The sequence below is a fragment of the Psittacula echo genome (genome assembly GCF_963264785.1).
Source record: "Psittacula echo genome assembly, chromosome: 6".
NCBI classification, from domain to species: Eukaryota; Metazoa; Chordata; class Aves; order Psittaciformes; family Psittacidae; genus Psittacula; species Psittacula echo.
This window is the reverse complement of record NC_137743.1, coordinates 11,677,374-11,701,592: the sequence shown is the minus strand read 5'-3', so window position 1 is coordinate 11,701,592 and position 24,219 is coordinate 11,677,374. Positions and strand designations below refer to the sequence as shown.

Sequence of the window (24,219 nt, the reverse complement as noted above, 5' to 3'; positions counted from 1 at the left end):
TTCAGAGGAAACCTGGATCTTGGAAAGAAGCATGCTCTGCAGTCAGGTTTCCCCACTTACTGGCTGAGTTCTTGTATTCAGCGTCCTGTGCTTAGCATTTCCAGAGTGGTGAATAGAAGAGGTATCAAATGGTGCATTATTGGTTATTTACTGCTTTCAGGGAGCCAGGAGGGGGTCTGGTATCTGCTGTGGATGTGGAATGAAAGCAGCCCTGTGTACTTACGTGGTATCTGATTTGGAGTGCAGCATTGCCAGCTTTGGGTCTTGAATCTCTTCCCAAACTTGCATCCTCAAATTTCTATTTGGGTGTATTGGTGCAGTTTTCTTTCAGGCTGAACCCTCTGTATGTTTATGGCTGTCCTGAGAAAAACAATAAAGACTGGGCAACTCCCCTCTGCGGGCACTGAGATTGGACTGGGAAAGAATCTGGCCCTAGGTAGGAAGTCGAGCATTTAGCTTTCCTGGCTCAGTTTTCAGTCATATCAGGGCTCTGTATCCTTCCCAAATGCATCTCTGGAGACTCCACAGGCTTTTTATTTTGTCTTTTCCTGGGGTGCTGTTTGAAGTGCTGAGAGCCTGAAATTCTGATGCAACAACTTTTCTTGTTAAAGTGTCTAACATTGCTCATGGGCCTGAAATGTTGCTAGCTAAAAGCCACTTGGGGAGTTTCTGCCTTGGAGAAGCTGAGGTAATAGGAATATAATTTTTGAGACAGATTACCTGTTAACTACAAGTTTCAGGACTTTGTACTCTTGGGGCAGAAGTTGGAGTTGTGTGTGCCGATCTCTATCTCTTATCTGATACACATGTTGAGGGTACTATAGAAACATAGACCATGCAGGCTTGTGATAACCAAAGGAAACTCAACGAGGGATAGGAACTGTAGGCAAAAAACTTTCTCGTTCTTTCTGTATGTAGTCCTTTTTTACCAAAGTATCACAGCTCCAAGAACCTATAACCTTACGGTATGCCAAGCAGGGATGGGAGCAGTGAGACACCCCCATTTAACAGGTGAGGGGCAGAAACACATGGATCCAGTGCCTGGAGTAATAGGCATGTGGGAACAAGCTTGCATCGACCTGCTCTGCTCCTTTGCTTCATTGATCCGTATGTCCAGCCAGTTGCTTGCTTTTTCTCTCCTCCACACAAGTGTCTCCTGTATCCCACCTTTGCTTCCTTTAAATCTTCGTGCTCACTCTTTGCATCCTCCTCAGTGTTGTACCTGTCAGTGTTGCCCAGGGCCAGGAGTTGCTGCATAATGCTGTCTTGCTGCCCTCACACCTTCTCCCATCTGAAAAGAGAGGAGGGCACAAAGTGAATGTACCTTTGCTGCTGTGGGTGGCTGGGGGCTTGGTGCAGTATGGTCTAGCCTGTTTTTTAAGGTGCTGTGGTGAGTAGCACAAGTGTGTACCAGATGTCCACAGCCTTGTCTGGGCTTCATCTTGCAGTTGCTGTGGCTGTTGCCTGGCTGCAAATGGTGCTGGGTCACCCCAAGCAGTTTGCATAGCTGTGGGCGAAGAGACTAGGCAGGTTTCCTCCCAAAAGTGCATGTGACAACCATAGAACAATTAAATGGGCAATGTGCAACCAAGGGTCAGGAATTCTCCTCTCATGAAACCACTGTGTAACGTGGACAGTGCTAAGTCAGAGCCGTGGCAGAATATAGCAGTTGATGGTGTCATTTACTTGCCTCTCATTGGGAGTTTGAATGTGTGTAGAGGTGCAGATTACTTCTGCCTGGTGCTCTTTGTGTTTGCTCTTTGGTAAATCCTTCCAGTGCCTTTGAAAACTGGAGTATCCCCTTTACAGAGGTGACACTTGAGTCTGTCAGATGCAGGCTGAATCTCATATAAAGGTTTTGGATTGGGCCCAGTCTGGAAGAATGCAGAGGACTCCCTGGATTCCAGAGCAGTGGATGAGTCAGCTCTTCTGCCTGATGTTCCATGAAAAAAAAAAATGAAGGACTGTCTTTTGAAGGTATCCTTTATGTGTACATTGCTGCCAGAGCATCACTTCCCATTATCTGTGTAATGAGATTTTCTGTCCCTGTGCCTCTTAATTACTTACCTTTGAGAGTGCATTCATAAAGCAACACGACTTAGGAAAAATGAGAAGCTTTTGCAAAGGAAGGCTGCTTTTTGCTCCTGCTTTTTTTGCCCAGGAGTTCAAGTACCTCAAGACTCAAAATGAGGGTATTGCCATGAATGGGAGATTTCGCAAAGAGTATGTTCAGCTCACAGAAGGTGAGGCAGGAAAGGGGGCGTAGCAGTTACAGTGTTACATCTTGTACAAGGGTTTCTGCCCAGGAAGGGCTGAGGGAAAGAAGGAGGCGTAACAGAAACTGATACAGAAAGGCTTAGGCACCGAAACCTCCAGTGGAAACAGGACATGAGCTTGAAGTGCAGCATTCCTTTCATGGCAGCGGAGTCTGCGAATGGTATCAGCGGGTTCATGCATGGTCCAGGCTGATAACAGTTTGTCTGATATGGGTGTGGTTTTTATCAGGGTAGGTAGTAAACAGCTGCACAGAACTTAGTCATGCTTATAAAGTCAAATGCAGGCTGCTGTCTCCCAGTTGGCTGGTTCCTGAGCTAGGGTGGAATATCTGAAAGCATCTGAATCATTTAGAACCACAGCTCTTAATGATTCTCAGATGAATACTTGCTCCTTCAGTTGGCCAGTTGTTGCTCCTCCCTAGTTGTCTCTACAGTGCTGTAGTTATGTCATGTGGAGAGTAGTGCCAAGGGTCCCTGTACTAAACCTTGCTGTCCAGGATAGTGAATAATTCAACAACGAAGGGAGGACATTCAGTAGCCACTGTTCTTCATGTGCAAAAGTGAGTGTATTTGTAGAGGAAGGGCATGGAGAAGGTGAAGGCTGGCATAGCCACACACCCTTCAGAGGGAATATGTGGAAAGGAAAAGGAAGTTGCTGCTGGACTCAATTCTGCTGCTTATTTGTATATGGGTGGATCTCCCTGTGAACAGCCCAGGAAAGAAAAGGAGCAGAACAGGAAGGTTCAGAGATGAGATCAGCCCTAAGGAGCTCACTGTGGCTGTCCCTAGCCTTGAAGAAGAGCTTGGTCAGCCAAGACTGTCTTAGGACCTGAAACAGGCAACTGCCAGCATTTACATCTGCTATCACAGTGTATGCCTCTGCTCTTCCCACTCAGGGCTGGATCGTGCAGGAGGGATTGCTCTGACTATCCCAGGAAGTTCTCCACATTTTCTTCCCAGGAGGGACTTTCCAAACGTAGTGAAAGACACAACCTGTTGAACTTGGGGTAATTCCCCCTAATTCCACATGTCTAAAGCCCAGAACTTGAATGGAAAGTGCCCTGCTCCTTCTGGAAACTCAGTGAAATTCTTCAGATGAGTTATTCTGAAAGGGGGAGCAGGGTAGCAGGTTTGTGGTAGAAATCAGAGGCTAAAAAGAGGTTGCTTTATATCTCCCATGTCTTTCATTCCCAATTATTTGGCCTTGTTCCTTTGGGTGAGCTGAGCTGCCCAGTCAGACTTTGCCCAGCTGCATGGGATATCTTCCATATAGCTCAGAAAATACCGCTCATTAGCCACACTTTGGTAATGTCAAGAGGCTGAATGTGGGGTGAACACTCACATTTGCACAGATGCACAGAGTTACGTGCAAGCGCACACAAAGAGCTTGCAGTTAAAACCTACATGCCCATCTCTTTTAACAGAGGAAGACAGCCCCAGCTGTGTATACAGCGTGGTGTTTCCCTTTGATCTGTGTTTGTTTCTAGTGTTTCTCATAGACTGGATCCTGGCACTCCTCAGAGCTGCCTGCTCTCTTCCATGTTTGCAGCTGCATAACTGCATGCAGAGGAGCCTGCTGGGATGACTGGGGTGTAACTGGTTTCAGCAGCTTTGGGTGGGGGTTCGTCTTCCCTGCAACCCATCTTGTTTACTTTCTCCTGTCCTTTCCTCTGCAACCCACACCACATGGGACTGTTTCATTCTGCTAGTGGAAACTCTGCCTTGCAGATGCCTCAGAATCCTCCCTTTTGCTTTGCCTCCCGGCTCCCACACAAGTGGCATTGCTGCCCTTTTACAGCTCCATGCAGCAGCTACAGCTGCCACTCTGGAGCAGATCTTTTGCTCTGTCACCAGGGTCAGAGCTCAGAGAGGCAAAATTCCCCTTTGCTTTCCAGAGACTGGGCATGCTGCCCCTGCAGCTGGCTTGCGCCCTGTGCCCTAGGGAGGGCAAGAAACTGTACTCTGCACACTTTGACAGCTTCACAAAACACATCCTGAGATGAGTGCTGCAGGTCTCTCTCAGCCCTTTGGGTCTGTCCCCTTGCCTCAAGGCAGGATAAGCTCTGTCTAAACCTTTCCTGACCTGATGCCAATCTAGCATGGCCTTAAAAGCCTTTCGCAGCAGGATTGTCTAGGGAGGCAGTGCAACCTATTGCCCTGATTATTAACTGTTGGTACCACTAGAAAGTTTGTTCTAATGTTAAACTACAAGGAAAATTATTTCAGTGTTGTTCTAAGGGAAAAAAAAAGCCATCCAAAGTTGAGTGTATGAAGGGGACAGTCCCAAATGCTCGACATAGTAATTGGCTTTTGTAGCAAGAATCACTCTGTTAGACCCTAGAAGTATGTTGAGGAATTCTGGCTGGGATAAGCAAATAGAGGAAAACATAATTATTTTTCCTTTTCGTCCTACATGTGTTTGCCACTTTACCTACCCAGAAAAGCAGCGTTGATGCCAAGAGAAGTGGGAAACCAGATGGGAACACTTTGTCTCTGGTGGATATTCTATGTAGTATGACCCTCCTAGGAAATACGCAGAGCCTGTTCTCTGTGGCGTGACCTCTCTTAAACTTTTCTTGGCTTGGCAAAGCAGCTTACAGGCTTGGTGTTCACTGGAAAAAGCACGTATGGGGGTGCATTTCAGTGAAGGGATTGCAAAGGGGGAGAAGAGAAATCTTCTGGTGTCATATACTCGAACAAGGCCTCTTGAGTCATGAGTGTCTCTTGCAGTTTGAGTTGTGGGGGGTTTTTTCTTGGTGATCTCTGAGAAAAATACATGCGGTGGGGAGCAAGCAGAGTGGGAAGAGGGGTTGTACTGTGCGTTGGGCATGTTGTAAATGGTTAGCAATAGTGAGAGTGGAAAGCTGTTGTATAGAAGTAGGGGACTTGCATAAGGCCTCCAAGCTGGTTCTCAGGTCTGTGCAGACAGTGTTGCCTTGCACTTGCCCTCAGCCACCCAGGGAAAGCAAATTGCATGAGTTTGTTAAAGGCTTTTTTTTTTTTTTTTTTAAGGAGCATTTGTTAAAACCATTCTGTTATTTAAAGTGCAAAATATGGTTAATCTTGCCAGCTCTTGTAATCTCCACTGCATTCCTGGTGGTGTGTGATTCTAAAATCCAGCACCTGGAGTTAAGTGTTTTTTCCCCCCCACCCTGCATAAAACCAGTGTATGAGCCAGGGTAACCTGTGCATTTAAAACACAGAAGAGAAAGCATCCTATGTAGATGTTTTTGTTTGCTTTTTTAAATCATGTGGTATCTGAGTTACTCTGGTGTTTGTTTTTTTTATGGAGCCTAAATTATATTCTTAAGGACATACGGGATTAACAGTGGGACATCAAAAACTAAAGGCTTTTAAGAAATAAGTTTTATGACTGCTTGATTGCAAAGTCAACAATATAATCTTCATCTTGTCATCCTGATTCTGACTAAACTTCTTCAAACTTCACTGAAGTTCCATCTTGGGAATTTTTCGGGATAGTGGTGAAAGCAGACCTCAGACAGGTTTTGCTGCATATATGGAGAGAGCAGTGAGGGGTTATTGAACCATGTTGAGAAATATGGCCATGATAAAGGAGCTGGAGCACCTGCCATATGAAGACAGACTAAGAAAGCTGGGACTGTTCAGCCTGGAGAAGAGAAGCTTCCAGTACCTGAAGGGGGCCTACAAGGATGCTGGAGAGGGACTCTTCATCAGGGACTATAGTGATAGGACAAGGGGTAATGAGTTTAACTTAAACAGGGAAAGTTCAGGTTAGATACAAGGAAGAAGTTCTTTACTGTGATGGTGGTGAGGCACTGGCACAGGTTGCCCAAAGAAGTGGTGCCCATGGCAGGGGATTGCAACTGGATGATCTTAAGGTAATTTCCAACCCAAACCATTCTATTGATTCTATGATCTTGTACTCTGGGCATTATTAACTAGCAGAGAAAGCTGAATGAAGTAGCTTCCCAAAGTGACCTGCTCCCTAGGCACTTCAGATACCAGTGTCAGGAGCACCTGAAAGCCAAGAGTGGATTTAGTTGTGTGGTACTCTGGAGGAATTAGTATTAGCTCCATTTTGTGGCTGAGCAGTGCATCAGTTCCTCAAGGGATCTAGGTCACACAAGCTGCCTGCAGACTGGTCTCCTGACTCTCGCTGAAAGGTCTCGCCTGCTGCATAACCCTTTCCTGCTTGTGGCGGGAGTTGAAATGTCAGCTCCATTTGGTTGCTGCTTCACCCTTCCTGAACATACATACAAACTCTGCAAGCTTCTGGCTTGCCATTTGGCTCTCATGGTGAGGAAACTCAATTCAGCCTCTTCCCAGGTGAACAGTTTATGGTGAAATATATATGTGTGTATATATATATATTCTGTTTTCCTTGTTTGGGTTTTGTTTGGGGTTTTTTTTGGGTTTTTTTAATTATCATTATTTTTTAACACCGATGATTTTTGAAACCAATAGGGAATGATCCCAGGATGGGACACTCTATAGAAAATATCAGATGATGAAGCAGTAACTTATCTTGCCTAAATGCATGAAGCCCTGTGGGTGAGATAAACATGCCAAAATAACAGGGAAGAAGGGGTTGTGACTGTGATCATAATGCAGTGCAACTGCAGGTATTTCTGCAAGCTCATATGCTTATTTTCTTAACATTATCCTAATAGATGAGCAAATGGAAACCGCTTTGCACCAAAGCAGAGGACCTGGTGTTCCAGCTCCTCTCTTCTAATTATTTTTCTTTCCAAAGCAAACTGTGAACCTTTCAGTGTCTGGTTTGTTCCCAGGTGGGATCCTTACCCTGTTCCCACTGGGAGAATACAGAGCAAGCGTAAGGCAGCTAATCCTCCCACAAATGTTAGTTTACTCAACTACAGCTGTTCTTGGTTTGGGGGAATTAAAACTGTATTCCTTTGTGGCATTGCTGACCCAGACAGGGGTTGCAGTGATCTTCTCCAGCTGATCAAGAGTTCACTAGGTAGAATGTCCTGTGCTCAGTATGATGACTTCTTGAGCCCTGTTGGAAGCACTCGGAGTTTCATAGCTGACCTGAAAAAAGCTGAGTAATTTTCATGTCTTATGGATATATTTTGTCTTTGCTTCCTGTCCTAGGAAATGGTTTCCAAGTGGCCAGTTTCATGCTTTTTAGCTTGTTTGAGGTTTGAGCAGTCTTGCATCTTTTGGCCTTCACATATACCTGAAGGAGAGAAGAAAGTACAAGGAAGGCATCAAGGGCAGTTAAAGGAAAAGGGCAAGACAAGAAGCTTGGTTTGTTGTTGTTGTTTAATTTTCTAGGTGATAAGCCTTACTTCTCCTTGGAAGAACTGTATTGACAATGAGCTTGTATTAGCACATCAAACCAGCTAAGCATAAGCAAGGTGTGTTTTCACGCTCTCTGGTACCTCCTTTCAGAAAACTGTCTTTCCTAGTACCTCTTTCAAACAGTTTTTCTTTCCTGGTACATCTGTATGTATGAGATCAGGACACGACTCATCTGCTGGCATAGTGCTGGGACCTGCTCAGGTTCTTCTGCTGAGTAACATATGTACTTACCTTGAGTTAAAACTGTTGGTCACTTAACATTAGCTATCTCTTAGGCTTTTGAAATACAATATTGGTGTTCTTTGTGTGTAAGAATCCATACCCAATAGGAAAAATAGTGCTTCAGAAAAATATAATATAAAATAATGCTCTAGAAAAATAAAATTAATAGAGCTTTTAAATTCACCTTCTTAGGGCTTTTTCCCAACCACACACCCTCTAGTGACCCTGGCAGGCAATTCCTTTTTTCTGGGAAGTTTGATGTTCAATTTAAAACAGTTTTACAAGGTGAAATTACACGCATTGCTTCCTCTGTTCCAGATGCATGCCCTCTGTACCTGAAAGGTACAGTGGATATTTGATGACTCCTTAAATATTTCGGACAGTGCAGAGAGGTATTAGATGAAGAGCACATGCTTTCCTTCTGGAAGAAAAGATTCTGTGTAAACAGCTATTTCAAATTGTCATGTTCTTTCGTTAGGAATTACGCTTTTCTTCCATGAGTTGAGGAAACTGGAATATAATGCCTGAATGTTCCTGTGGAACCTGCTCTAGGTGGCCTTGCTTTGGCAGGGGATTGGACTAGATAATCTCCAGAGGTCCCTTCCAAACCTAATGATGCTGTGATTCTATGAAAAGCAATGTGTGGGGTGGAAAAACTCTGTCCTATCTTAATGAACAGTACAAATATCTTTTAGTAGCAATAGCTTATCTGTATAATTAAAAATACATATACTAATGACAAAAATAACTTCTAGTACTAGATCATAGAATCCCAGACTGGTTTAGGTGGGAAGGGACCTTAAGATCATAGAATCACAGCATGAGTTGGATTGGAAAGGACCTTAAGATAATCCAGTTCCAACCTGGCCTCAAATACTGCCAGGGATGGGGTAGCCACAGCTTTTCTGGGTAACCTGTGCCAATACCTCAACATGCTCATAGTAAAGAAAATCTTCCTTTAATTTCAGTCTCCTCTCTGTCAGTTTAAAGCCATTCCCCCTTGTCCTGTCACTAAAGCCCTTGTAAAAAGTCCCTTCCCAGCTTTCTTTAGATCAGAGTATATTCCTGATATCAACATGTTCCCCACTCATTATTTTGACAACAGGAAATATGTTTTCTCAAGTAACAAGTTGGTAGCATTCTTTACTCTTTCACTGATGGACAAATGTCTGTCTTACAAAGCAAGTGCTTGCTTCTTTCAACTGGTGTGTGGCATTAGTAGTTTAAAACCTGACTATTTAGTAGGCACTAAAATCCAGAGTCTTTTTCAGTAGTATTAGGAAGCAACAGAGGCTCTGATCTGAGTTACTGTCTGTGCCTTTACTGCTGTGACACCCTATGGACCATTCTGCTGTAGCCAGGATACCAGTCCAGGATCACTTTCCATTTGCCTAGAGGGAAGCTGCCTGATTACTCAGGTTCTTTCAGTCTCAGTGCAGAGGGAAAGGTTGTGCACCATCTTTGATTCCTCCTTGAGAGGCTCTGAGGGCTTGGTGGTATAGATCCCAACTGGAGAGCTCTTCCCATTGCCTGGCAGTTTTGGAGGTATTTAAGGATTATGGCATGAGAGTATCCTTGCTTCTCAGTGTCTGACTGCAGAAGCCTTGCAGGAGCCTGCAATACCTCCTCATTCCTTTCCAAAGGCACAGTGCTCAGCCAGAAAACCTCTGAACAGAATGACCAAGAATAGCTGGTGAGTTTGGAAAATCTTGGCTATCTTTGCTGCTGACCCAATTCTAGCGGTAAAGCTGAAAATCCATAGGTCACAGCAAAGCAGATTCCTGCTCCTCTTTGGCAGAGGAACCACTCTGCAGAGTCCTGATGAATGGCACAGCTGCTTTGCAGGCATGGTGGTGGTATGGAGGAGGATGCTGCGCTGGTTGGAGCAGCATCACCAGACGTTGTGGCTGTGAGCACACTGTGTATCCCTAGAAGGATAATTATAATGGGATTAGTGAGGAGGGCAGCACAGGACACTGTTGGCTATTTACAGAGCAGGGCTATTTTTAACCACCTTTTAACAAAGATGGAGTTTTTATTAGACTGGGCTAGTTGGGGCTTTATAATTAACCAACCTGGGTTGCACGTTGCTGTTTACAGCGTGCTTTGCATGTTTCCTGAGGGTCAAATGCAGGATTGTAGCCATATGATACTGCCAGGGTAACAAAACTGTGATACCTGTGTGGTTGGCAGTGAGCATGATGGAAATGTTATGCAAAATGATCTTGTGCAAGAGGTACCTGAACGTGACCATACCAACAGCAAACTAGGCTGTGTTTAAGTCAGGAGAATGTGATGTAGTGCATTTATGGCCTGTGCTGGCTGTAGGGCTTAGCATGCTGTTGTAAGCACAGCTCATCCTAAAAGGGGTTTAGCTGGTGACATTGTGTATTGTGCTACAGTAGAGTTCAGTTAATTATATTTACCAGGGATTAGAATATTTCATGGCTAATGGCCAGGATCAATAATTGAAGATCATCAGTACATAATTTTAGGGGGGGATTAACTGATAAATAATAATAGACTCTGCTCCAGAGCATCTGTTGCTGTTTGACATCTCTTAACTGTCCAGATTTCTCTCAAAGAAAGGCATAGAGAACTGATGAACTGAGAGGTCAGTGCTAGACCTGGATGAAAATGAAGGGGCAAGAGAGAATGCCAGGCATTGATTGCCTCCATTCCTCTGCTGGGCAGCTGGCCACCTATGCTGCTCTCATCACCTTTTCATTGTGAAGCACAGGCTGTTATATTTGGTCTTTCTCTACTGAGTTGAAGCAGTTTGTCTCCCTGGTGCCTCTGAAGATCAAAGGGGTTAGGAAAGGATGAGCAGTCATGTTACCAAACAGCTGTGAGTTCGTTCTGGAGGAGGCACCTTCCAAAATGGTATTATTTTTATTACTGTGAGCATCTGTATTCTAATTTTTTTTGCCATTCCTTTAAGCATTCTAGTTTTGGAAGTCATGGGATTACAGATGGTCTCTTTTATTATTCTTATTTTATTCATTTAAATGAGGCTTCTGTATTCTAGCCCTCTAGTTCAAAGAGAAAAGCTTCAAGATACGCAACAAGTAAGACCCAAAGGCCCAGAAGTTCTTGTGTGAATAAAAATAGCCCCAGATATATCGCTTCAGCTTCAGAATCATAATGTTGCTTTAGTCTGATTGTTTAGGATCGGCTTGATTTGAGATTTCTGAGTGCAGTCATGAGATCTTGTTTAGATGTCAGTGCATTTGGCAACTGTATTCTTGGTCCAAAGAATTTCTAGTCCAGTCTGTCAGAGAAGAGGACAAAAACAAGGCAGGCTGAAGGATGATGGCTAGTGATAGCAGAGCAAACAGCCCAGCCTTTGCAGTGCTGGTCAGAAGAGAGAGTGAAAAGGAAGCCAGTAGAGACTCAGTGTGAGATGAGAGTAGTCTTACTCCCTCAAGTGCCCTCTGACATGAGAGTAGGAGTCCTTGTCTTCCAGAAGTGCTTGCAGTGCTGTGGCCTTGAATCTTGGAAGTGGAAGCTCTCTTACATGTCCATGTAACTCAAGGTGTTTGTAGGCCAACCCCTGCACCCACTGAACAACATGATTTACACTTGATGTCCGCACAGTGTGGACAGACTGACCAGCCCTTGGGAGCCAAAGCTAAAATTGTCTATTCTCCTTCCATATTGCAGCCCAGGAGACTCCTGTTCTGCAGGAAAGCCAAAGCTTTCATCCACATCTCCCCTGTGTCACCAAGGGATTGCAGACTGCCTGATTTCCCCCTCCCTCTGTCCCTCTCTTCCCCATTTTTGATTTTGGAAAGCCTTGAAGTAATTAATTTGCCTTCAAAATCAAGTTGAAATTAGGAGAGCTCTCAATGGTATTTGATTCTATATCTAGAAGGATATCAGGCAAGGGAGAGACCTTGATGTGGAGAGAGGTGGAAAGAGTGTGTCTCCCTCCAGACTGCAATAGTAGGCTAGAAAGACCCATGCTGGAACAGACCAGTGATGGCAACAGACCATTTGGCATGAGGTTTGTTGGTCTTGCAGCCTCTATTTGCCAAGAGCTTGAAGCTCTTCCAAAGCTGAAATCTGCAAAGAGTCTTCCCGTCTAGAAGAGCTGAGGGTATTTGTGTGTGCCTATGGGGTGCACATGCCAGCTCTGCAGGGGAAGGCCAGGTGGGGCTTGGGGACAGTCAGGACAGGGGTTATGGGACTTCTCGCAGAGTTTACAATGGAGAGTATGGCCAGTATGTTTTAAGTTAAAATCCTTGCTTTTCGCTTACTGTAAGGCTTGTTACAGACATGAGAAGGGTTTGTGTGCTGTAAAACTCTCCATCTTTTCCAAGTATTCCAGTTGTTTGGCAAAGGACTTCCTTTGCCAGTGTACCTTTTTTTGGGTTTGTGACTGAGGTGTCCTTTGGACAAAATACTGCTGTTGCAGAGCTCATCAATTCATTGCTGTCTGTATTTCATTTCCACTTATGGGCCTGAATCAGGATGCCGCTTTCTGGAGTACTGTGCCACCCGTTATCTCCCTGTCATGTAGCTTGTCACCTGGTAGAGGTGCCTTGATTTGTGTGCCTTTGAAAGGCTGCATTGCCTTGCTTTTGAGTTCTTATTGCTATTATTTGTCTTACCGTTGTTTAATCATGAGCCTCTTCATTTGTGGCTTGCTTTTCATCTGCCCTTGATTGGAGAATGCAATTGGTGTGTGCTCATCTTTAACTTCTGCAGACAGATCTGGCATGATTAAGATCAGGCTGAAAATGGTGCCCATAGAACTTTTTTGTTCCTTTAAATTTGTATTTATATCACATTGTCAACTCAGTTTATTGTCAGGCCTAAATTTTTATTTCTTTGTTTATTTTAAATGATAGAAAAGCTTAAACGAATGCAAAGATCTAAAGGCTTATTTTTTTTCCAATTACTTTTTCATGGTACATTTTATTAGCATTTGGAATACAAATACTCTTACATGCCAGGAAGCCATCAGTAGAAATTGACTGGAAACAGAGGCAATGAGCAAGTATCTCCTTCAGCCAGGAGCAAATGCAGGAAAACAAATAAACCTGAGAAGAGACCTGATTTACAAACAGAAAGCAAGGCTTGTTCCGAATGATTTCACAGCTCAGGTGGAGAATATTAACTTTTAAGTTATATTTTAAAGTTATAAAAAAGTTATATTTTAAGCATATTTTAAGTTTATTTTAAGCATATTTCTGAACCAGGTTTCGTCTTCAAGCATGTGTCTTGTCTGTGGTGTCCTATGGAACCGGGGTGAGTGATGTGTCTGATGCAGGCTGGCTGGGTGCCACCTGTATAATGCTCTGCAGCAGAGCAGCACTGCTTGTCGCCCAGTGCCTCCCCATCCAGGTGCTTGGCACATCCTCTTGCTTCACTGAAGACAAGTGTTCAGTGAAGCAGGGGGCAGATTGCAGAGAGGGCTGGGCTGGGGGTTACATAGGAGAGCAAGTCAGATGAGAGATGAGAACAAGGAGATCAAGTCAGGTGATGGCTGTTAGAGATAAGCTCTCCTCTGACCTGTGAATTGATTTTAGAAGGAATCCATTATTTCCCCCCATTTTCCCTGCCCTGTGGTTTTTGCATGTGTTTCTCATTACTTTTATCGCAAAATCATTCTCATCCAGTGAATTATTGATGTGGGGTCACTTGTATTTCTCCAGAAACTCCTTTCTTTAAGCGGTGATTCCCTCCTGAATTTCTTAAGTAATCTGTTAGCTCTGAAATCCAAACTAAGTTGGTGGTTTCTAGTTTCAGGGTTAAATTAGACTCGACTTTGAAAAGGCGTAGAGGGAAGAGGAGGAGGGCAGAGGGGAAGGGTGATAATGTCCTTTTCCATGCTAGGATCTACCTTCTGCTGGTTCTTTTGGCACTGCATTTGGTTTGGTTCTGGCTTTTAACATCTCTTGGAGATCAAGTGTCTGATTTAGCCTCAGTGGGACATGAGCATATTCCTAATGTTAAGCAGATGCTTAAATCCACCATTGAATGAGGCCCTGTAGACCTGCAGGTGTAGTACAAAAATATATCTGGGAAATGCTTTTCTTTTCCCTCAGATGCTCCCTTCTTTCAACGTACAAAAATCAGAATTCAGCATTTTGAAGAGCGGCTGGAGGCGACTTGGTCATTTGCTGCTGGGAGGGAGGCTTCATCTTTTAAAGATGGGAAGAGAGAGTGTGTGTCTCTGTGTGTGTGTCCGTGCATGTGTCTGTTTTGCAGATGTTCAGGCCTTGATTCAGCAAAGCCTATCAGCAGTGTCTGAGTAGGGAATAGTGCTGAATCTGATAAACCTGCTGCTTCAGAGCTGACTGTGCACGTGTGTGACTGACTCTTCAGCACAGAAAGTTTCTGCTCTCAGTTCCCATTGCTTGTGCCCATGGTGGAAGCTGGAAAAACATCTCACAAACCCCAAACCTGTCCTAGCAAAGAAGCTGCAGTCTCTACAGGGATGTTGATGTTCAGGGATGGCGCCATGGTGGTCTTGCCCACAGGAGTATGGATCCGAGCAGGAGGACCTGCTCAAGCGCAGGGTGAACAAGGTTTGGCTGACACTACCAGGGTCTAGGGAGGGAAACTGCTGGTGGCCTTCCGGCCCTGGGATGGCTCTTGCAAGGGGCTCCTGAGACATTAAAGGTAGGTGGGTTTCTAGCCCTTGTGCTTTGTAACCAGCAGACACAAGGCTTGAAGGGAGGTTAGTGGCTTCTTGCCCAGCTTGTGGTGCAGAGTGTTGGGCTAGGTTGATTCCTACCCCAAACCCCTCAAAAATGTCCTCAGAGGAGTGGGGGAAGGAAATGGGTTTGGTTGTTGTTTTTTTTTGCACCCACATCATTTTCTGCACTGCAGTTTTGATCCAGGCAAAAAGGAGCCCAGTTCCTGCAGTGGGATTTGAGTGCATGTTGTACAGAGAGACAGCTGAAGCTATGAGCAAAAAGCATGCATAAATAAAGGCTTCCTCCCCGTGCTTTATATAATCAGAGTAGATGATGTCATTGGGAGAGGAGAGCAGGCTGTGAAATTACAGCCCTCTGCAGCCAGGCAGAGCCAAGTGCAAGGAAGGACTGCACAGAGCAGGGGCCAGGCTCCTCTCTGAGAGGAGGCTCAGGCTTGGAGGGGAGCTGTGGGATAGAAGTAGATAATCTAAATTCAGTCAGAAGCTCTCACACAGGCACAAAGGGAAAGGGGGGAGAGCAGCATGTGCCCAGTGGGCAGCAGTGGGGCAGCCATTGCAGGGGGCCAGCACTACTTTCTTCCACATGCAGCCACCTTATAGCTTGTTGTGGATCAGCTGGCAGGGCTATGGGGCTGCCAGTTTAGGAGCTGATGTACCTTCTTCACCCACAGCAGCTCCTGGAAGAGAAGAGAGGGTATCCTTGTTCTGTTTGCCCTCCACACCACTGGGGAACTTGCTTCTAGGCTCTCCCTGGCCCTGCAAGGGGGGAAAGCAGAAGGGGCAGAGGGGCTCTGTCCTAGCCAGAGTTGCCTGGTGGAACAGGACAGAATTAGAGGTGTGTGTTACACTCTGGTTTTCTGAAGCCCCTCCGGTGCTTTGCTCTATTTCTGGCCACCCTGATGCCCCACATGGTAGTCTCAAACAGGAGATTTCCCCCTCATCAGGCTGAGCAGGAGTGGGCACCAGGCTGATCTCCTGTTAAAGAGGAGAGCCCCTCCTTTCAAATGCTCCATGGATTCCTTCTTCAGCATATCCAGCACCTACCGTGTGCTCAGGATGATGTTGTGAAAGCCTGTTTTTTCCTAAGGATGCTTATGCAGGAGAAAGGGCTCCAGCTTTTCCCACCTCCCCTGCAGCAAGTGTGCAAAGGCTTCTGCCGCAGCTGAAACTGGAATTCACCTTCTGTCATCCTCTGTGTTCCCTGGGATCAAAACAGCGAGAGGGAACAGCCTCTTGCGCCAAGCCTGAGTTGTTTCTCTGTTATATAACAATATGGGCGTTCAGACTTGTTTTTCCAGATATTGGCAAATGCATCAAATATTGGCATAATCCAGTGGTTTGCATGGAAAGCTGTCTGGCTCTGTCTGGAGCCTGCACAATGCTGGTATTTTCATTACATACAAGAGCCTGCAGCGTTGTCAGAGCCACGTTGCAACAGAGTCCAGGTAAACAAGGGGGAAAGACATTTGGATCATGGCTTGACCTGTGGGATTACAGCTGTCCAGGTGCAGCTCCAGGACTTGATAAGAAAGATTAATAGGTTGGTGATCGCTTTCTCTCTGAAATGGAGTTCTAGCTAAATTTCTTGTGGTGCTTTTGAGCTCTGGAGTTGTGTTTTGGATTTTACTGAAGCCACCCATCAGTGTGTCAGACCTGCCTGTGCGCTCTGTGCTTTAAAAACCCATTGTGGTCCACTTAGGCTGTAGAAGTTGAGGGAGGTCAGGAACTGTGACCGGGATAGGTTTTAAAGATGCAAAGGCAAAGTGTTGAACACTGCAGAGGGAAGAGAGCTGGGGGAGCTGTTGGATTTGATCTCTCTGAATCATAAAGTCACAGAATGGTTTGTGTTGGAAGGGACCTTAAAGATCATCTGGCTCCAGCCCCCTGCCAGGGACAGGGACACCTTCCACTAGAGCAGATTGCTCCAAGCCTTGTCCAACCTGGCCTTGAGCACTGCCAGGGATGGAGCAGCCACAGCTTCTCTGGGCACCCTGTGCCAGCGCCTCAGCACCTTAGCACCTTCACAGTAATGAATTTTTTCCTCAGGAAAAGGAAAGCAGCATGCTGGCGTGCCAGAATGGTTTGAGCTTTGCTCTTCGGTATACCAGTTCCTAGGTCCAGTAGCTCCTGAGCAGGAGGTGACTGCTGAAGGGCCTGGCTGTCCCCGCTCTTCACCAGCCTGTGCGCTGAGGCTGGCCTGCTGCTGTGTGCTGATGTAAAGCCCTGTGTGTTTCCCTCTGTGAGCTGTGGCTGGAGATACAAACACACTTGAGGTTTGCAGTGGCGCAGCTCTGAGCGCAAAATAAGGGGAAAATCCAAAAGCAGCACAGAAGTGGTTGCTTTGGTCGAACCTGTTCCAAACCAGCCTCTGCTCAGTCAGCACAACCTGGACGTGCAGTGTACTTGTTGCCGGAGCTGTGCTATCTGCTTATCAGCTCACACCCTGTGTCACAGATGGGTGTCCCCTGCTGATGGCCTCTGCCATCACCCTTGCTGCAGGCATTTGGTGACCAGCCAGCAGAGCTTAAAAACCATCTGTGTGAGCCTGGGCCAGTCTTCTGGGCTTTGAGATCCAATGTGGGGATCCAGAAATGGGGGAATGTCCCCTTTGGAGCCCCACATGCTGGGGAAGTAACTCTCTGTGTCCTCATGAGGACAGACCCTCTTGACTGCTTTGTCCTCTCCCTGTCCTTGTCAAGGCCTGCAGAGTGCAGTAACCTGCAATCTACTGTGGTTCTGGGGCACAGTGGGAAGTGTTTTGGTGCCCACGGTTTTATTACAGGCTGGATCTTTGCATACAGCTTTCAGGTGCTTAACAGTGTGCATCTCATTGGGTCTGTACATAGCCTAGCTTTTGATCAGTGCCATACTTTTAACCACATTTCCAGCAATCCAGCCAGTACTCGGTGCTCACTCCTGCTCAAAGCTGATCACGGGTTCCAGGAATTGCAGTTCCTGGTGCAGCGCCTTCCCTGTTTCCTGGTAAAACCTCCAGTGCTGAGACTCAGCCCAAACTTCAGTCTGTAGATGTGTTGTCCATTGCTCTGTGCATTTAGAAGTGGATTGTGGTATGTTTGACATTGGTTAAATGTTGATTCCCCAAACTTCTTGTTTCATATTGCACAAATAATTCAATTTTCACCATGGGCTGGGAGCTGCCCTTGCTCAGCAGGGCAGGAGGAGTCTGTGGTCACTACCTGTAGCAGATGCTGTGTAGCAAGTCCCCTGTTAGGTGGAACCAGCCCTGCTCCTCAGTCTCTAGATCTTCGCACACATCTTTAGATGCATATTTAACCTGGGCTGATCCTGTAGGTGAAGTCTATGGCCAGCACTTGGACTCGTGCTGTGAAGAGATACGTGTTGCTCTCTGGTGCAGCTCGACGGCTGTGCTCTGACAACTCTGACTCGGTGACTTGCTTCTGTTGTATAGCTGAAAATGGGTTAAAACCCCGCAATGTCTTTGACCACAGGATCGTCCTCCTCTTCCGTTCTCTAGCTGCAAGAAGTCAGTGTCCGATCTCTGTGAGATGACATGAAGTACAGTGCCAGTATGAACCAGCAGTGCTTTTTCATTGCTGACACTACAGGTCATCAGGGGACGTTGGGCAAACAGCTGTAATGGGTGCACATAACTCCTGTTGATCAAGCTCTATGTTTAAAGTGGGCTTCCAGGTAGAACAAAACCTCCCCATGCCAGCCATATGGGTTTGATGTCAGTGGGGTTTGCCCTAGGGCAAGCTGAAAAGTAAAAGATGAGATTGAGGTGATTCCTGGTTTTTTCAGTTTGATTTTTGGAGTACGATTTCTCTTTCCCTACCCCTTCAGTTGTTAATATTTCATGGAAAACACATGTTCTTCAAGGCCCTTGTTGGTTATATGCAGCCCTGTGGCTGTTCTCGAGACAGAATGATGGACCCTTCCTAAGGAGATGTGTAATTGAAGCGGTGAGGAGCTCACAGCTACAGCACCACTAGTGAACACTCCCCTGTGCTGACAGTTCATCAGCAAAACCCCTGACCCTTCCACCCTTAATCATCCTTGCTTGTCACTGGCATAATTGCCTGATTACAGACTCCTCTCCCCCACCCCTTTCAAACTGGGAGCTATAGTGAATTTGAAACACAAATGGAAATGAACTGTCCCTGTTCTTGGTTTCTTTTCTGTTTTCCTTTTGCTTCTTCCCCTGCATTGAGATGGATGGGGCTATGATTCGGTTTCTTTGTGCCTGAGCAGGGCCTGGGATAGGCTTTCAGGGCTCTTTTGCACCAGTGTTTCTTGCCTGTGAATGGTGGAGCTGATGTCATTGTGTTATTGATTGGGATGACAAGTTTGGACATAAATCATTAATGTCTGGGAAAGAGATAAGGAGGGGGGAAAGGCAACCCAGACTGGATAGTTTTCCATAAATCTGCTGTTCATTCCTGCATACGTGAATACAGAGGAGGAGACAGCAGAAACAGACCATGTGCTTTGCCGCTACTGCCTGAACCATTTTCCCCAGGACATACATCATGGAATATCACAGAATGGTTTGGGTTGGAAGGGACCTTAAAGATCACCCAATTCCAGCTCCCTGCCATTGGCAGGGACATCTTCCCCTAGACCAGGTTGCTCCAAGCCCCATCCAATCTGGCCTTGAACACTGCCAGGGATGGGACATATGTGTTTCAGATCTGGGCCCAGGATGGAATAAGAGTGCAGTTCTCAGGAGCTACCATCCTCCTAGTTCCTTTACTGACAGCAGGGATTGTTCGGGTGTTTGGGGCTGACCATTTTTTCTTATTCGACCTTCTTAATGTTGTGCAGAAAGACAGTGCTTAGATCAGTTCATAGCAAATGTCCCAACCAGCAATGCACACGTGCGCAAGGGGCAGCACAACTGCTTTCACAGAAGTTCTTCTTGGCAGAGCAGACAGCAGAGAGCTGAGAGAGAGGAAATCCATGAGGTACTCGAACCATTTGATGCTGCAAAAAGCTCATCCTGATGAGTCACGTTATCAGTTCAGACAGCAAGAAAATAAACAGTGTCTGTCAGAGGTTAGTAATAATGCAAGTGTTGGTGAGCAGCTGATGTTTGGACTGTAAATAGTTTAGTGGCAGTGTGTCCTGGTACCTGTGGGAATCTTGTGATGTGTGGGAAGAGGGAAACATGGAAAGTGCCTTGTAGAAGGGGGATAGAGAAGAAATGATGTTCTCTTTCTGAAAGCAGAGCTCTGATGTTCCTCTCCTCCCCTTGCAGCCGAGCTCACCTCCGCCTGTGTCTAGAACGCTTGAAAGTTCTGATACCGCTAGGACCAGACTGCACCCGGCACACGACGCTTGGGCTGCTCAACAAAGCCAAAGCACATATCAAGGTAAGAGCTGCTTTTCCCACCTGCTTTCAGCCTGGGCTCTTGGGAAGTGGAATTCAATGGCTCGCTCTTGCTGCCTAGAGGTGACTGTTGAAGAAGACTGACACCTTTAAAAGAAACAAAGACAAGGAAGCCTTGTCCCCTTGGTTCATCATTTATCATTGCTACAAGCTGCATTGTTAGAGAGTCCATAATGAACTGTGTTAACTACAGAAATGATTGATCTGGAGAGCAGGGGCAGGGGGCTTGTTCTCTATTGTCATCATTCATTGACAGCTGAATCTCTTTAAAGAAAAACATGCCTACTGTTGAATGCATTTTGATGAGAAATGTGATGTGCTAGTGACTTTCCACTGCTGAAGCATTAGCACAAGTCACAAGAGCGTGAGACGAGGCTGACTTGCTGGGGTTCCATGTGTGAACCTGCCAGCTAGCCCAGTGCTCTTCTAGATTCGCATTTGGGAAAGCAAAGCATTGAAAGAAAAATGCAGCATTGTCAGTATTTGGGAGAAGCTGAAATACTTTGTCTCAGGTCAGGGTAGCGGAAGGGAGGATGGGTGGTGAAGGAGAAAAACCACTGCTGAAGAGATGGCGATAGCCTGAAATGACTCCTCCTTATGCAATGTGCTTGTTGTAGGAAACAAAGAACAGTGCCCTGGTAGATTTCCCAGCTGTGATCAAAGAAATCTGTAGTAGGTTATGTAAATCGCTTACTGAATAGAAAAGTGTTTCTGAGAAACCCGACGAAACCACGCAGTAAGGAACACACAACTCCTGGGGCACGATTTTATGTCGCAGCTTATGGTAACAAGTCCCCAGTATGTTCAGTTAAGGGAATTGAGGCCCCTTCGTGGACAGATTTGGTAATGCAAGTGGCTGAATCCACATAGAATGACCCTCAAACTGCTGTGTTTCCAGTCGTTCCCCCCGTAGAGGCTTTGTCCTCAGAGACTTTTTATACTAATGTGTATAATTCATCAGGGCTTGGGAGGTGGAATTGATGTGAGGTGATGGCATTGTTCTTGGGAACTGCAAGGCAGCTTGGTTGAGGGCTCTGTTGCACCTTAAATCCTGGGCCCTGGGAAGGTCTAAAGCAAAGCAAGTGGCTGGGCAGTGGAGGTGGGAGAGAAGGGGAAAAGGCTGAAATGAATTATTGAGTCATATTTGCTCATGTCAGAAACTTGAAGAGGCTGAGAGGAGAAGCCAACACCAGCTTGAGAACCTGGAACGAGAACAAAGATTCCTAAAGAGAAGACTGGAACAGCTACAGGGTCCTCAGGAAATAGAGCGAATACGAATGGACAGCATTGGATCTACCATTTCCTCGGATCACTCGGACTCGGAGCGAGGTGAGTGTCACTCAACTTGTTATCACAAGATGGTAGCTTATCACCTGATGGTAAAGTGGAATACCCATTGTGCTTTTTGGTCTGCTGAATCTCTCAGCAACACGAAGAGGAAAACATAAGCAGATACTAGTGGGACTGGAATGGATGTTGCAAAGCAGCATCCAGCTTCTCATTCTGTGTTTGGGCCGTGGTATAACCAAGGTACTGTGGTATAACCAAGAGAACAGAACCAGGCAAACTGCTTCTTAAAATTCCTGGAGTCATTCTTTTCTTCCCCCATACTTCCCATAGAGTTCATCTCCTCAGTTAACACTGGATATAGATGATCTGAATGGCTGACTGAGTTATCTTTCTTTAAATATCTCTGCTGTGGTGAGAGGTGTAGGCACAATGGATGGTTGATATTTACTGATAGACCCAAAAGTGCTGTATAGTTTGGGTGTGAGTCTGTAGTTTAAAAAAATCCCTTTGGAACGTTTCTAAACTGGTTTAGGAGCCAAGATACCTGGTTAACTAGATCTCTGCTTTCTAAGGCTTTCTTAAAAATAATGCTTATGTTCTGAAGTCCACTGAGCATCTCTGAGAGTAACCCAAGTCCCCATGGTGATGCACTGTAATGCCCTATATGAGTGTTCTCAGCTTTGGGAACATAGTATCAAGAAAGTTATATGTGTTGGTGTAACTTCATGCTCCATTTCTTCTGTTGCCCGCTGTTTTTGTTTCCAACACTGGGATACCAGAGCTCCAAAGAAAGAGATAGTGGAACAAGTTCAGTGTGTGGTGTGGCCAACCTATGCTGATAGTGTGGCCAGCATGCTGGAGGCCAAGTCCCTAGGAAGAACTCCAAGCTGGTATCTAGTCTTTTATAAACCATGTCCACAGCCACAGCATTCCAGGGAAATGGCTGGAAGTCTTCCTGCTGGAATGCTGCTTCATCCCTGGGTGGGGGAGCCCCAGCAGCTCGCTGGCTTGAAGGGAGCAGTTGGGTCTGTGGTGCTAACCCGTGCGTGTTTCTCTTATTTTCTTTTTTAGAAGAGATTGAAGTGGACGTTGAAAGCACAGAGTTCTCCCATGGAGAAGTGGACAATATCAGCACAACCAGCATCAGTGACATTGATGATCACAGCAGCTTGCAGAGTATTGGGAGTGACGAGGGTTACTCCAGCGCCAGTGTCAAACTCTCGTTTGCTTCCTAGAACCAACTGAGACAACAGTGCAGGGCGAATGATTTCACTGGGGTGATCACACTGGGGCCTAGATGCCAGTATCCTCTTTCAGAAATGACATATTGACAGCTAGTTCTGGAGAGACCTGTACATAAAGCTTTTTGGGTAAAGGAAGCCTCCACAGAAACCCACATGTGTTCATTTGGTCATGTTACTGATCCCAATTCCTGCTGGCAAAAAGTTAGACCAAACACTAGTCCCTATGAAGTCAGTGAAATCTGTTTGTTTCTGTGGGACCTGGATCTAGACCTTAGTGACGAAACACTTTGTTTTGAATTTCTTTGTTTGAAAGAGGATACTAGAGACTCATCCCTCTCTTTCTGTCATGAGATCTGAGAAATGTCAGAATTTCTTCTATTGCATTCAGGTTGAACAACCTAGTTTAGGCCCTTCTGAAGAGCTTTTGTGGTCCTAAAAGGACCGTGTCCTACAGTCTGTCACAATCCAATGCTGTCGTAATGTACTAGGAAATCCAAGAAGTCTTACGTAGCCTAGGAGTAACAATGACAATAATGATTAAGGTCTCATTCTGTGCGTAGAAAGAGAGGGGCTGCAAAGAGATGTTCAGGAGAGAACACCATTCAGCTCAGCTTTCTGTTGGACATCATTTAATAAGCAAGTACCTCCACTGCGGGGCTAAAGCGAGGGGTACACGCTTGTAACCTACCAGCACATCGTGGGCTGTGTCATGCCTCTGGCTGTGACACTGACAGCAGATCTCCCGGTAGGTGCGTGCTCAGGCACACACCAGCTGAGGACAGAAAGAAACCAGCACACATGAGAGGTGACACGCCAGAAAGTCATGCCCAGATACTGAGCCACTCTGACCTTTTTATTTGAAGAGATTTTTTGATAAACATTTGTAAATGTGTTGGGAGGGAAAACCACCCCAAGTCTGATGCGTCTTTTTAGAGCTTGTCCATACGAAACCTTAGATGTCTTTTATATGAATTTATGCCATGAGAAGATCTCTGTTTTGATGAAGCACTTGACCCAATGAAATGCAAAGATGCTTTTTTTGCCATGCACACAATGGATGAAGGCTGTGCTAGCTGGAAGAGGCCAGGTTTGGTGGGGGTTTCTTTGGATTTCTTTTTAGGATCATTCCCTTTGCTGACTTTTGAAGTTCCAGTCCAGTAGTTAACCTAGTTAAGCTCAGCACGTCTCTCATGTTAATGTACCGTTTTGACTGCACGTCCTGTTCCCAAGGGCCTTGCCATCTTACCTATGCAGGTGCTGTTAAGAGCTGTTCTAGCAACTGTTTTCTAATTCTCCTGGAGATGAGCAATCTAACCTGCACTTTGAAGGCTTTGCTTTTGGTTTTATTTTTGTCTTTTTAATGGCCAGGATTCTTTTGTTTTCCAAGTTTAATAGAGTTCTCACCTATGGCATTGTTTGAAACTTTGTATATCCTTCAGTAATTTAACTACCCCTCATTACTAAGAAAAAAAAAAAAAGAGGAAAAAAATATGCTTTATGAAATTCATAACTTATTGCTGATTTGAATGGGTTGTTAATTTCACTCCTTTAGATTTTATTTTATTGTTTTAGGTAGGGTTGGGCAAAAAGAGGTAAAATACAATAAAAAAAATTAAAGACAACCATATTTAGCAGTGCAGTGGAATTGTGTTTAAATGTTAGCATATGGTCCCCATTAAAGTAGCACTTTAATGCCATTAAACATTTCTGTATCTGATATGAGTCGTGTTCTTCCATCTGGGTCATTCGTGTCACCACAGCCAACTCCTTGTTCTTCTTGTGCCCTTCAGTCCTGCGATGGGAAGATCCTGAGTGAGTCTGCTGGAGACTTCTGCACTGTGA

At 45.5% G+C, this 24,219-nt stretch overlaps 1 protein-coding gene and 1 long non-coding RNA gene across 3 annotated transcripts in view; one reads left to right on the top strand and one right to left on the bottom strand.

Moving 5' to 3' along the window:
* Positions 1-24,094, top strand: part of MXI1 (MAX interactor 1, dimerization protein) — a 56,759-nt gene extending 32,665 nt beyond the window's left edge. For both annotated transcript variants that reach the window (XM_080620627.1, XM_080620628.1), the window contains exons 4-6: positions 19,712-19,826; positions 21,001-21,172; positions 22,205-24,094. In XM_080620627.1, the coding sequence (XP_080476753.1) occupies positions 19,712-19,826; positions 21,001-21,172; positions 22,205-22,368 (451 nt within the window). In that variant the 3' untranslated portion in view covers positions 22,369-24,094. The remainder of the gene's footprint in view (positions 1-19,711; positions 19,827-21,000; positions 21,173-22,204) is intronic.
* LOC308222516 lies at positions 1,018-4,270 on the bottom strand. Its single transcript, XR_013957160.1, has 3 exons — positions 2,068-4,270; positions 1,691-1,933; positions 1,018-1,291 (listed from the first exon to the last, which is right to left on the bottom strand). It is a non-coding gene; the product is annotated as an uncharacterized lncRNA (long non-coding RNA).
* Positions 24,095-24,219: the final 125 nt, after the last annotated feature.